Source organism: Alternaria novae-zelandiae, assembly GCF_023758075.1.
Source record: "Alternaria novae-zelandiae strain BMP 2774 chromosome Unknown scaffold_3, whole genome shotgun sequence".
NCBI classification, from domain to species: domain Eukaryota; kingdom Fungi; phylum Ascomycota; class Dothideomycetes; order Pleosporales; family Pleosporaceae; genus Alternaria; species Alternaria novae-zelandiae.
Genome location: NW_026056963.1, coordinates 202,797 through 216,070, shown reverse-complemented (window position 1 = coordinate 216,070; position 13,274 = coordinate 202,797). Strand labels below are relative to the sequence as shown.

The following is a 13,274-nucleotide window of genomic DNA, read 5'->3' as shown; positions in this document are numbered from 1 at the left end:
CTGAACATAACCCAACATGCCGCCCCCAAAGACTATCTTCACTTCATACGAGCGGAATGCCCTCAAAGACCGATGGGGCTCGCAGGCTACACGTCTGACCCGTGACTCTTTTCTACCTTTTGGCTCCTGCCAACTATGTCTCCTTCCTTCAGTAGACCCAGTGTGCTGTTCACAAGGCGATCTGTTCTGTCGCGAATGCGCCATGACCAATCTTCTCGCGCAACGAAAGGAAATGAAGCGACTAGAGAAGCTGAACGAGCGCCAGAAGTTGGAGGACGAGGACCAAAAACTGCGAGAAGAGGAGGAAGCGCGGCTGCTGGCAGTCGAGGAATTTGAAGCTGTTCAGATGGGGCTTTCGGTCAAAGCAGGTGCATCAGCACGAGTCGTTGGAAGGCAAGGCAGCAAGATCATGGTTGAAGAAGAGCAAGATGCCAAGGCTGGAGAGGCTAGAGGCACGAAACGCAAGTTCGAAATTGACCAAGAGGAACTCAAGCGCATCGCACAAGAAGAGCAGAGCAAAGCAAAACGCACATTTGACGCCGAGCGCAAAGCAGCCAAGGGTCATCTCCCCAGCTTTTGGGTTCCCGGCGAGACACCCGACCAACACCACAAAAGCGCAGAGAAGGCGAAACAAACGCCTGTATGCCCATCAAGCCACCCAGACCAACCGCACAGCCTGTCGCTGAAGAGCTTGACGAGCGTCAACTTCCACGAAGAAAAGTCGTCCGAGACGGGAAAGTCGGCTCGCACATGTCCCAGCTGTCAAAAAGCGCTCTCAAACAGTACGAAAGCCATGCTCGCTATACCTTGTGGTCACGTCCTATGCAAGCCATGCGTTGACAAGTTTCTCCGGCCAGAACATCGCCATCAGCGAGATGCACATGATCAAGGACCGGAGTCCGAGACTGTTCATTGCTATGTATGCGATGCGGATCTTACGACAGTTCCAGACGCCAAGGAAGGCAAGAAGAAGAAAAAGGACAACGAGAAGGAAAAGGCGCCCAAGCCTGGACTTGTGGAGATAAGGAGCGAAGGTACCGGGTTTGCAAGTGGTGGAAAGGCGATGGTCAAGAGAGAAGGAGTGGCATTTCAAGTATAACAAGTCTTTTCTGATCGACCGAACTACGGGCGCGATGACGAAAGACCAGCCACCATAGACTGCCAGTGCTTGAATGGTAGACCTCCCGGTGTACACATACTTCCGATATCTCTGCTTTGTGAGACTCCTTGCTGGACAATGGCAATCACCTACTCCACGATTTGATTCGAAGGATTTCTTTTAGACGGCGGCGGGATTGCGAAACTCTGCAGTAAGAGCTCGGAAGACGGCACCGTATTGGACTTCGATCTGGCGTCATGTACTCAGCAGTCACCGTTCTCGAACGCGATGGCCATCTTCCGGGCAAAAAGTTACATGTTCATCACACCCAATACGCAAATTCGGAGTAGACACACAGCTAAGTGCAGCGTGTTTCAATCTCGCTGCCATTATATGAACGGAGCTTAGTGTACTCAGTTACCTGGGAGACTGGTAGGAAATTACCCCATTGTGCAAGGGCTAGAAAGCCACGCCGCTGTGCTGGGTCTCCATTATCGGTAATTTCCTTGCATCTCCCAACTCTGGGCATTATTGTTTCAAACGCGATCGATATGTTGTCAGGCAGTCTCGCCAATGATGCGCTGCTGCTGGTGTGTAGGTATGTTTGCGCCGTTTCACCGTGTGCGGGAAAGACCTCATCACCCACTCACAAGCCCCACTCTAGCGTGATTGCCAATACAGTCAGGGTCGATGTGCAGGATGAGCCGACTGTCCCCTACGAGAAACGACGAATCCTACGAGCTGAACGCGTCATACGGGTGTGAAATGAGTGAAAGGTTTCCGGAGAATCTTTCGTTTGCGCCGCTAAGAAAGTTTTCAAACTTGCTCACGACGGGTTTTGTATTTGAACTCTCCACGACAGCCGGACAAAATCTCTTCGCACGCGATTCTCTTCCCCGCGATACGAACAGCATGTTCAAAATCGTGTTGTTCAGTATGCTGTATGGTTACTTCGAGAGACTTTGCGAGCAGTATCGCGAAACTCTGTCGGTATGTTTTCTCCGCGCGGTTGACTGCACGCCGCTTGACACTCGACATTCAATAACAACTATGCTCACATCTGATCAGGGCTTCAAACTCATCAGGTCGTTCTTCAAGCCATCCCTCGCTGTAGCGAATGAACAGTCCGTACCACCGATCCGGGAGAAGTGGTGTAAGGTCTCCCCTTCTTCATTTTTAGTATACAGGCAGTGTACTTATCCTCCAATCCATAGACTATCCCACCGATATCGCGAACGATCTCAAAGACTTCGACCTTCCACAGCGCATCAAAGAAGAAGTATATGCATGCGCATGGGAGTACGCACGTTGCGTGATTCCTCAATACACCAATTGGAATCGCTATGTGGCTTTCATGCGTGTTATCGTCATCGGTATTATCGCGGAGTGCAAAGGCGACTTGGTACAGGTGTCACTCGGCGACAATCTTCTAGGCTACAACCTCACTGCTCTTCTCGACGAACTCTTTCAGGGCACAACTGAACAGTAAGCTGACCTGTTCTCTTTTTCTGTTCTCGAATCTCACAGAATGACACTGATATCATCCTATCTAGCTACAGTGCGGCCATGGCTCGCGAGTTCCGCTGCTTCCTTCTCATCACAGCAGACAAAGCAAGCAAACGCCGTGAAGGCCTGTTGTTCAGACGTTACGTTACCGCCCTCGCCAAGTCGCCCCGACAATGGTTTCGCATGCGCGACACAGATGCTTTGATCCGCTTTACCATGGGCGCAGCTCTAGTCTGTAACGATCTCGATGACGTACACTATACCGAAGAACAGTTCGAGGCTTTGGATGAACTCGGCGCCACTCTTTACGACAGTGTAGCCTTCTACAAACACCGGTCCGAGGGCGAGACAGTGAGTGATATCTGATCAAACGTGATGCGATGGACACGGACTGACCTGGGACTTTTAGAACTCCACGTTCGCATACGCGCCTTCCGATATCCGTATCAAGGCTTTCCACCAGTCCCGTGAGTTGCTGTGGGCTCTCGATGTTGCTTGGGCGGGCAAGCGAGAACATATGGTCATCATCAATTTCTTGGTAAGTCCTGGCTGACGAAATACATGTGAAACACGTACTGACTTCGTACCTCTACCTCTGCAGCGATTCTTCGGTGGTCCTATACATATGAGTAGGTTGAAATTTCCCTTCGCAGCTCATACAAGGAAAGAACTGAACAGGTCTAGAGCCTACATGGACTTTAGGCCACCTACTTTGCAGGTTTCTACGTTGATGTAGGCTGCAGACCTGTTCAGTTTTTTCCTAGGTTGACGTGTTCGCAACGATATACCGTCATTAACGAAGTTCTTTAGTGATGCGTCGCTACCGGTTTATCGAAGATGGATTGATGATCGGTCGGCCTGAGACAGATACCGTCATCACACAAGCACGCCAACAGTTCAAGCTCTGGAACCGCGTCGACATGCAGGATGGCGATGCCAAGGACGTCGAGCGCTATAACCACTTAATGGCGAGAAGTGATGAGCTCATGTTCAACGGCCTCCGTGAGTTCCTCGACGCGAGCAGCGAGGATACTTGTAAGGGCTGTCAGCATCGTGAGACACATGGTGGACATAATTCTTTCTCGTTTGGTGGAATAAAGCTATGCGACGGCTGCAAGGAGTCTTGGGGTGCGTACGTCGAGTCTTTCTCGGCTCGGTTCGCGGATGTGTTTCCGGAGATCAAAAACGTGATGACAACTTAAGTCGGGTAGTGAGTCGATCAGACACGTGAAGCGCGGAAACCAGCTTTCATCAATTGCGGAATGAGCTAAAACTCACAATGGCATTACTGTAGTTATCCGTTGACTATTCAATCAAAAACACTCCCGCGACTCCATTTGCTTGCTCTCCTGATCCTCTTGCCATATATGTAGAAAACGAAAGGCACTGGGATAAGCAGTGCCGCGAATCCACCAGTAATACTACTTGCGGGACCTACTCCAACGTTGTGATACAGCGGCGTCACCACCAATGGAAAAGCGCCCGCAAAGGCGCTTCGAAGAAAAGTGTTCGCTGCTACTGCGCTCGCTGCATACAACGTAAATGTGTCGACCAGGTAATTCAGGGCAGCTTGAAAGATCGTGAAGAATCCAGTTCCCAGCAACACCAGCCCAATGACGGGGGCAATCCAATGGTATTGAGGGTCCGCTGTCCAACCCAAGATGAACTGACCGGCGGAGAAGAGTACCGAGCCGAGCATCATCGGTGGCAGACGTGCTTCAGGAACGGCACGATTACCAGCTGCACGATAGACCTTGTTGTACAGAAGTTGGTTATAGGCGTTGATGCTGCAGCCGATGATTGCGCCAACCAAGATGCCCAGGAAAGGCAGCGTTGCGCTTACAGCTGGCCATCCCCTCATTTCGCCGAAAATTATAGGAATGCCTGAACGTGTCAGTACGTCTCACAGACAGTTCTTATAGCGATATCTCTTACCTCCCAGCATCATGTATAGAATGCCGTAGCAGAAGCTAGCGTAGAGCGCGACAAGGAAACAGATAGGAGTCATCAGGAGCTGTAATGGCCGAAGAAGAAACTTCTTAGACAACTCTTTGATGCTGACGTCCCACTCCTCGAACTTCGTGTGAAGGGCCCAGTTGCCGGTTTCATGCCGCAGGCGACGTGCTTTGTAGACGAGGAGTTTCGGTGGGTAGCATTCGTCGATGAAAATGATGTCAATGAATAGAATGGTAGCCTGAAGTATGCCAGTGAAGTATTCGGTCCAGCGCCAGCCCAGTGATGGATTGGCGACAAAAGCTGCTGAGACAATTGGCCCTAGACACGGCCCTCCGACGACCGCCATAGCGTAGCCTGCCATGGCTAATGCTCTCCATGCCGGACTATACAGATCACCCAACACACCGCCAGTATTCGTGACTGGTGCGCTAGCAAAGAAGGCACCGAAGAACCTTGTGATCATCAGTGTCTGGAAGTCCTTTGACACGGCACTACCGAAGCTAAAGCAGATTGCAATGAACATGGGCGTCAAAACTGCCAAACGTCTCCCGTAGACTTCTGAGAGGGGAGCCCAGAGAAGCGGTCCAAGTCCAAACCCAAATAGAAAGAGCGTAGTGCCCAACACTGCGACCTGGTTTCCTACGTCGAACTCGGCTGCTATCTGTCGTGTACCTGCAGAGTATGCAGAAGAAGCCCATGTCGCGCTCATAGTCGTGAGGCCATACATCATGGTCGTTGTGATCTTCTTCTTTGTGGGCCAGTTCATGGGGCGATAAGGATCGTCTTCGCCCTCAAAATCTACTAGCACATCTGCAGTGGTCTGCTGATGCGCCAGAGGATGGGAAAATGGCGCAACATTCGGTCGTGTACGTATTCGTGAAAGTGCGGTGTCGCGTCTAGATATTGTGCGGCTCAAAGGCTGATTCATACCACTCGCCGTGGCTGTCGCTCTTCTGTCTCTTGGTAGACTGCGTCTGCTGCGTGATCGCGAAATGCTTTCTTGAAGTTCTCTTCCAGATGGACGGTGGCCGTCATGATCGGCATCCTTCTCTTCCTCGTACTCCGACGACGAATCGGATGTTGACTCGCTCCGCTGTCTTGGTCTTGATCGCCTTCCACTCTCAAGATCTACGTCGGCGTTTGATGTCGAAGTGGGATTCGTGTCTGATGATCGTTCGTCTTTAGAATCCATGATTCCAGTAGTTCATATCTTGTCGCTTTTCTCAACGATTTATTCTGGGATGCTTGAATATAAACTACGATCCCTGTTCTTGGTGCAGCTCGAAGAAATGAGAAAGATTGTCGGAAACGTGGCAAGTGCCGGACGCCTTTATGATGCTAAAGCCGGCAGCAACAATAGAGCGAGGAATTGATAGAACATTAGTAACGCTAAGCAATGACAGATGCCACAAATTTCGACTACCGTTGGGTATCTCCGGTCAATATGACGTAGATTTTGCGTACTAATGAGCTGCGCTAACCTCGAACGGTATAGTACATTCATTGCTCGGCCTTCTCGAGGTGTTATTCCCAGACCTCAGTTCGGATAAATCTCCGGCTGACAGATTTTCAACAAGTATCGCTCGCGCGAAGACAATGTGTAACGGTCGAGGAAAATAGGACGCGTGCGCACAGCGAACGCCCCATTTTTGGGACGCGACAACAATGACGTAACGACTTGCAGCAAAGACGTGCAACGTCCTTCCGCCAGCTCTTCGTTAGTTCTATAGCACGTAAGAAACACAAAACCTGGAATTGAGACATTCTGGGTACATTGCTAACATTACTGGTATTACTCGACAAGTAGTTTTCATCTATACCTATCCAGGTGGGTCATTAAGTATTCTTACAAAGCCCCAGGGGTATTCTTGATGGCCTGAGCAGCAGCCTCGCAGTCCTCGCCTAGCGGAACAACAGCGCCATATCCGACAGCCTGCCCACAGCCAGTGAAGCCATAAACTCCCTGGTAGAATCCGGAACCATCTGGACTGGCCTTTTGCAAGGTAGCAGAGAATACATCGGCACCTGCTGAAGGACCAAGAGTTACGTTGCCCGAGCGGTAAGTTGGCTGTGCGGTGGCGTTGTTAAAGAAGTAGACGTTGCGTTGGCACTTGGGTGAAAGGAGGCTTCCCACGCTGCCGAGCAAGAAGGGCTGGTTGACCATGCTTTTCCACATGTCGAGGGAGTATTTGGGTGCTGCTTGGTTGGGTTCGCTGACGAACTTGAGATCGAACGCCTCAGAGTACAGGCCAGGACCGCTGACAGGGTTGGGTGCCTGTGCCCACTTCGAGTTGATACCGAAGGATCCATCCCGGTATGACTGGAATGGTGCATTGAGTGGTAGAAATGCGCCGATTCTGGTCTGAATACCGCCTACAGTAGCTAAAGGGTCGCGCGTTAGCTATAACCCACAGGCTGAACTGAGTTCGCGTCGATTACTTACCAACTAGAGATGGGACAAGGCCGGCAACATAACCCTGGGTTACTTCGTCCACGCCGGCAAGGTACGACACGAGGGGCGCATTGAGTGGTGTCTTGGAGCTACCGACGCCAACATAGGGGATCATAGAGCTGCCGACCATCAATCCTGTAGCAAGCTGGAGGCCGCCCTGGCGGATATCGGTGTTGGCCCCGGCGTTAACGATGACCGGGTGCATGCCCTCGGGAAATTTCAGCTCTTCGGGAAGAGATAGCAGATTTAGTCCGCCTAGGTTGACCAAGCTCGAGAACGACTCCTTGAGGGCCTTCATGACAGCATCCTTGGGCACCGGAACAAGGAACCAGTCTGCAGCATATGTCAGTACAAAAGTTCCTTACTGTTCAGAGAATTCACACTCACTGCTGGTCGCACTCATAGTGCGATCTTGCTGGTTGTAGATGGCAACCTCATTTGGGCACGTTGTGCTTTGGCCAGCGACGAGGCTCGCGGCAGCAAGCAGTATTTGGAAGAAGAAGCGTGCCATGGTGTAGCTGATGGTTTAGGTGGATGGTTGAGTAGAGAGCGGTCTTACGGTGGCATAGGCCCGTTATATACAAAGATGCGCTCTTGTTTTGGGATCGTCGTCATACCCAGGTAGGCTAACATGGTGCTTTGCATCACAATAATAACTCTATAGCTCTGTCAGCGCCTTGCTTCCGAACCTGACCGTAGCATCCGGAGCGATTGGGCGCTCTGGACATTGAGATCGACTGCTGGCATTCCCATGCTCATTCGGTGGGATGGACATCACGGCTCCTGTTCTCTGCGCTAGCCATCAATTAGGTTTCTGTTCGCCCCGTTTCGATTTTTAATGAATCCACTTGTAAATCAGGCTAGCTACAAGTAATCGCTCGGCACAAGAAGATCAACGATCGTCGGTACCAGCGCTTCCGGTCCGCTCCAATCCCTTCCAGAAGGACTCTTACATCGCGCGGCTATGAAGCTCCCGAATACCGGAACCTGTGTGATGTTGGCTACCTGACTCAACTCATCTATCTGAGCGTTTCGTTATACAACCGTACACAATGATGCTATTAAATGGGATGATACTTGTGTGATCACTCGAGACTTGACATTTTTGAATTTCAGATACCCCTATTACGATGTCACCACAAACCCATGCGGCCACTTTCAGGTATGCGTGAGAGCTTACTCAAATGAGTACACTCTAGCGCTTATGGTACGCTATGGGAGATGACGACGTGAAGCAACTTAGAGTTTTCCTATTCAGGAACAGGAAACTTGAAAGAACATAAAGTGATGCGCATGGCGCTAAGCTTTACCTTCCGATAAACGTCTTCCAACTGGTATCATGTGTTTTGATTTTGCACGGCTTCATGACGAACATGCGCAAACCGAATTATCAACTCATGACCCTCGAAGCTGACCGTGCTGATGTTTGCATGCTTTACCGGATCGGATTTTCCCCGAAGCGGTATTCAACTCTTCCAAGGTTGACCACCCTTTCACGATGATGACACGAAAAGACTTGGCAGGTAGCATTTCTGGTACCTGGGTAGATAGTCAGCGCGCTCACCACCTTGAATGCGATGTCTACGTAGACGGAGAGTTCGAAGGGACAGAATGCCATGATCGCTCGGTTAATGCAGCCCTCCCCACACGCGCCCAGGTGGCTTGCGGGACGTGTATGTATGCCAAGCCACTAGCACACGCCTCCAACGCGCGCGAACTTCCTTGAGGCGTGACGTTTGCGGTTCCTCAGCCTTGTCGCACCTTCTCATTCTCCCTTACCTATCATTCTTTTGGCTGCTTGTACAGGCGCACATATTCAGCAACTCTATGCGACTCTACTCCCGCTATTTTTATTACAATTGAGCCCAGCACCCGGCCATGACAGATTACAGCAAACAGACAGTCGCGCAACTGCGGCAGGTGTTGAAGGACCGGAGTATACCCAGCACCGGCTTGACACGAAAGGCGCAAATTATCGAGAAGCTCCAGGAGGCCGACCTCGCTGCTGAGACTCCCAGTGCGCCAGACGAGGGTACCGAAAGCGCAGACGCGCCGCCGGATGCGGTCGAGCAGGTGAATACCGAAGTTGGCGACGACACTGCCACCAAAGAGCATGTCCCTGGACCAGCGCTCTCCGAGGCTGGAGGTATGCGCACTATGAGTACATCGCTGCCGCTAGATGCTGACTCGAATCTAGAAGCCGAGCAGCAGCCTACACGCGAAGCCGAGCCAGAGCCTCTACCCGTACCCGCAGCGACTACCGATTCCCTCCCCGAGACAATTTCGCACATAGACAGCGATATTCCTCCACCAGACGAGATTAAAGCAATAGAGCGGCCTGCCGAGGACATAACCAATGCGGAGGAGCCCGGCTCAATACAACCGGCGGGAGTCTTCAATGCACCGCCCGCAGATGCCGACGATGTGGTTGGCCCAACCGTGACGGAGCCTACGGATGCGGAAGTTGGAGACGTAAAGAAGGTCGAAGTCGCAGAGGGCGAGCTGCCAGATGCTCCAGGACCGGCTGCTGAAGCTCTGCGGTTGGCGCAGCCAACGTCTGGACTCCCCGAAGATTTGCAAGACACGAGCATGGACGCGAAGACAGCTTCACCTGTGTCCAATGAGCAACAATCCGTTGAGAGGCCGGAATTCCTTACCGTTCCAGAGCCTTCGACGACGGAAACATCGAGGCTCAACACGGAAGAAGTAGAAACAGACTCGAAGAAGAGAAAGAGGAGGAGTGACACCCCCGAGATGGCGGACCAGGAAATCAAGGCAAAGAAGCACAGGCCCAGCCAGGAACCGGCGCCTGGCGTTCACCTGCAGGAAGACGAGGACACCGTCATGGAGCAAAGAAGATCGGAGGAAGAGACCGCACCTTTAGCAAATGGCAATCCAAGCGAAACAAACGACACTGGCTCTGTACCAGCCGGGGAGGATCCGCCAGTTGTGGAGACTGACACAAGACGCGAGAAAAAGGAAAAGGCCTCTCGGTACAAAGACCTCATGAAATCCAACGCAGACGACACGCCCCAGGAAGCCTTGACTGATGACAGGCCCACGGTACCCGCGCTCCACCCTGTGACATCTGCATTGTACATCCGCAATTTCATGCGCCCTCTGCGTCTGGAGCCACTACGAGCACACCTAATCTCTCTTGCCTCGCCGCCATCTACCTCACCGGACCCCACAATTGTGGAAACCCTTTTCCTGGACGTACTCAAGTCGCATGCGCTTGTACTCTTTAGCACTAAGACTGCTGCATCACGAGTGCGAGCATCTTTACACGGCTCCATCTGGCCACCAGAAGGTAACAGGAAAGAGCTCTGGGTCGACTTCGTCCCGGATGAGTACGTGAAGGATTGGATCAAAGAGGAAGAGGACGCTGCAGCTGCTGAGAAGGACGCTCGTGCAAACAAACGCTCACATAACCCCAAACGGTTTGAAGTCGTGTATCCAGAATCCAGTGATGGCTCTGTTGTAGCTGTATTCCAGGAAGTCGGTTCAGGTGCTCCTGCAAACGCACCACGAGGCCCACGCGCAAGCGCAGACGCGCGGATGCCGTCTATACAACAAGCACCAGCACCATCGCTCCCAACCGCCTCATCGAAAGATACCCGACAAAATACTGAAGCTTCATTCAAAACACTCCACGATCTGTTCTGCTCCACAGAAGCGAAACCCCAACTCTTCTATCTCCCCGTTTCGGATGATATTTCCGATCTGAGGCTGAAGGAACTGGACGCCGAGACAAGCAGAGACTGGGCACCTGGCCAGACGAGGAAGGGGCGGGGCATCAAGACAGAGATGAAGTACAAATACAGTTTTGACGACGATGACAGGGTTGTCGAAGTTGGTGAAGAGCGCCCTGACTACAGAGGTGGCAGAGGCGGTAGTGGCTACAGAGGGCGAGGGAGGGGTGGATATAGAGGGAGAGGGGCAGACATTTGGAGAGGATGATTTACCCGAAGGGATGCAATCTTTGTGTAAGAAATATCGAAAGTCGAAGAACCGGGCCAGGTGCTCTACAACAAATGTTCTTGGCCAAATCCTCCTTCCCTATGTCAGGCCGCTGCTCGAAATTGCAGCAGGCAAGAACGACGGCTACGGTTTGCTGTAGCTTCTTCATTGCAATGCTCCTCCTGCATCGACCTTGTTGTGCACGGTAGGGTGGCTCCCTACGTAGTCGCATACTGATTTCCTCACTGAATTCGCACAACTGACGACAATGGCCGCCCGGTGTCCAGGCGATCAGCTCACGAGCGACCTCATCGCCGAACAGGCTTTGCCCTTTGGCCATAAAGATATCACCTTCCACCTGCTGACTCTAAATGTCTGCTGCACTCTGGCGTCATTGGCGATTGGGGTTTCCGTCTTCCACATCAAGCAACACGCACTGCACTACCGACACCCACACGAACAAAAACATATTATACGTATCCTCTTCGTCATTCCGGTCTACGCGTGGACCACATTGCTCTCTTATGTGTTCTACAGAAGGGCTGTCTACTGCGAGCTTGTCCGCGAATGCTACTCCGCTTATGCTGTCGCGAGCTTTTTCACGCTTATGTGTCATTATATTGCACCCGACCTCCATGAGCAGAAAGAGTACTTTCGCCACGTCGAACCGAAGAATTGGGGTTGGCCGTTGAATTGGTTCCAGAAGCTGACCGGCGGCGAGCACAAAGGGTTGCTGAGGAGGCCGAGGAGCGGCATTACCTGGTTCAATGTAAGTGATGGCCTAGCCTGTATTCTTTGAGAGGGTACTGATCATCCGCAGATCAACTACATCGGGATATTTCAATACGTCGTTCTTCGTACCATCGTAACAACCGTAGCCGTCATCACGTCATCCCTCGGTCAATTCTGCAAAGGAAGTCATAACGTACGCTACGCTTCGCTATGGACTGCCATCTTTGATGCACTCTCTGTTCTTGTTGCGATGTATTGCCTACATCAGATCTACGGGCAGCTCAAAGAAGATCTCGCACCCAACAGGCCCGTCTTCAAGATGGTTTGCGTCAAGCTTATCGTCTTCTTTACTTATTGGCAAACATGGCTCATCTCGCTGCTCATTCAATACAGAGCACTGCGACCTACGCGCTTCATTGCTGAACTGGATCTTCATGTCGGAATTACCTGTCTGCTTACATGCACGGAGACTTTGGTCTTTGCTGTCCTGCATTACTGGGCGTTCCCATGGAGGCCCTACAAGATCGATCGGCTTCCGAAGTTCCCTGAACAAAGATACGAGTGTGGACCCAATGAAGCTTTGGTGGAGGTACTGAATCCTTGGGATTATTGCTGCGCCGCTGCTCGCGGCTTCCGTTGGCTATTCCATGGCATTCACTTTCGGAACGAGAGCGTAGCCTACAAGTCCGATTGCAAAACTCATGGTCCCAGGACTCGAGGCGGCACGCAGTCAGAGCCACTACACGACGGATCGAAGAATAGTTGGAGGTGCAAAGAGAAGGGTCGCAAAACAGCTTGATAGACTCGTGGACTGCGTACATGACCTTGAAAAGAAACAACCAGAAGGCGTCCAGGAAAGATTGACAGGCTACACCAAGTATGAAGAATTAAGAATGGTCCAACTTGTATCTAGACAGCAATACAAAACAGGAATACTGAGAGAATTTCCTTCTTATCACAGCCCTTTGCAACGATGTGAAGCTTTGGAATTATAAAGGCATTAGGTCGCCGACGGGCGGCTTAGCGCTTACATAACACCAATGAAGCTCGGGACGATCTTCACCAGCACCACAGCTACGGCTCTCGTCCCTCAGACTTCGCAATCCCGTAAATCCCCAATGTGTCCAGGTTCCCCACAGCAAATCCTTCTGGTGCCCGTGAGACAGTTAGCGTCGCTGCTAACGTCTGCACGCGACTGCGGCTAGCTTCCGCGTGTCTGGTATTTGAGTCGGCCTGCCCGCATCGAGCGCGTTCCGTTCCTCGATGCGATCGCTTCGCACGCTCGCTCGCCCTCAGCCTGAGCACAGCACAACATGCCGTCTAAATCACGTGGACTGAGGACCTCGACAGGGTGGTAAGTTCACGCAGATCAAGCACGCATTGATTACTGTGAAAGCAGAAGCTCGAACCTCTCTATGCACAGCATCGTAAGCGCAATGCTAACAAGTGGACAGCTTGACATGCCGCAAGCGCAAGGTCAAGTGCGATGAAAGCCATCCAAGTTGCAAAAACTGCGAGAGAGTCCAACGAGAATGTGTATATGCTGAGAGGACCCCAACACCCCGACGC

At 51.8% G+C, this 13,274-nt stretch overlaps 4 protein-coding genes across 4 annotated transcripts; 3 read left to right on the top strand and 1 right to left on the bottom strand.

The window, feature by feature from the left end:
- Positions 1-16: 16 nt before the first annotated feature.
- J4E88_002046 (uncharacterized protein) lies at positions 17-1,099 on the top strand (the record flags this gene model as incomplete). Its single annotated transcript, XM_049395712.1, has 1 exon — positions 17-1,099. The coding sequence occupies one exon, from the start codon at positions 17-19 to the stop codon at positions 1,097-1,099; it is 1,083 nt and encodes a 360-aa protein (XP_049258116.1).
- Positions 1,100-2,149: 1,050 nt separating this feature from the next.
- On the top strand, positions 2,150-3,807 carry ABA3 (Molybdenum cofactor sulfurase; the record flags this gene model as incomplete). Its single annotated transcript, XM_049395711.1, has 6 exons — positions 2,150-2,252; positions 2,314-2,584; positions 2,653-2,956; positions 3,015-3,143; positions 3,207-3,234; positions 3,416-3,807. The coding sequence occupies 6 exons, from the start codon at positions 2,150-2,152 to the stop codon at positions 3,805-3,807; spliced, it is 1,227 nt and encodes a 408-aa protein (XP_049258115.1).
- Positions 3,808-3,914: 107 nt separating this feature from the next.
- Positions 3,915-5,327, bottom strand: J4E88_002044 (uncharacterized protein; the record flags this gene model as incomplete). The annotated part of the gene is made up of 2 exons (XM_049395710.1): positions 3,915-4,489; positions 4,541-5,327. The coding sequence occupies 2 exons, from the start codon at positions 5,325-5,327 to the stop codon at positions 3,915-3,917; spliced, it is 1,362 nt and encodes a 453-aa protein (XP_049258114.1).
- Positions 5,328-8,891: 3,564 nt separating this feature from the next.
- J4E88_002043 (uncharacterized protein) lies at positions 8,892-12,128 on the top strand (the record flags this gene model as incomplete). The annotated part of the gene is made up of 6 exons (XM_049395709.1): positions 8,892-9,159; positions 9,211-10,893; positions 11,261-11,742; positions 11,794-11,898; positions 11,974-12,045; positions 12,099-12,128. 6 exons carry the CDS (start codon positions 8,892-8,894, stop codon positions 12,126-12,128), a joined length of 2,640 nt encoding a protein of 879 aa, XP_049258113.1.
- Positions 12,129-13,274: the final 1,146 nt, after the last annotated feature.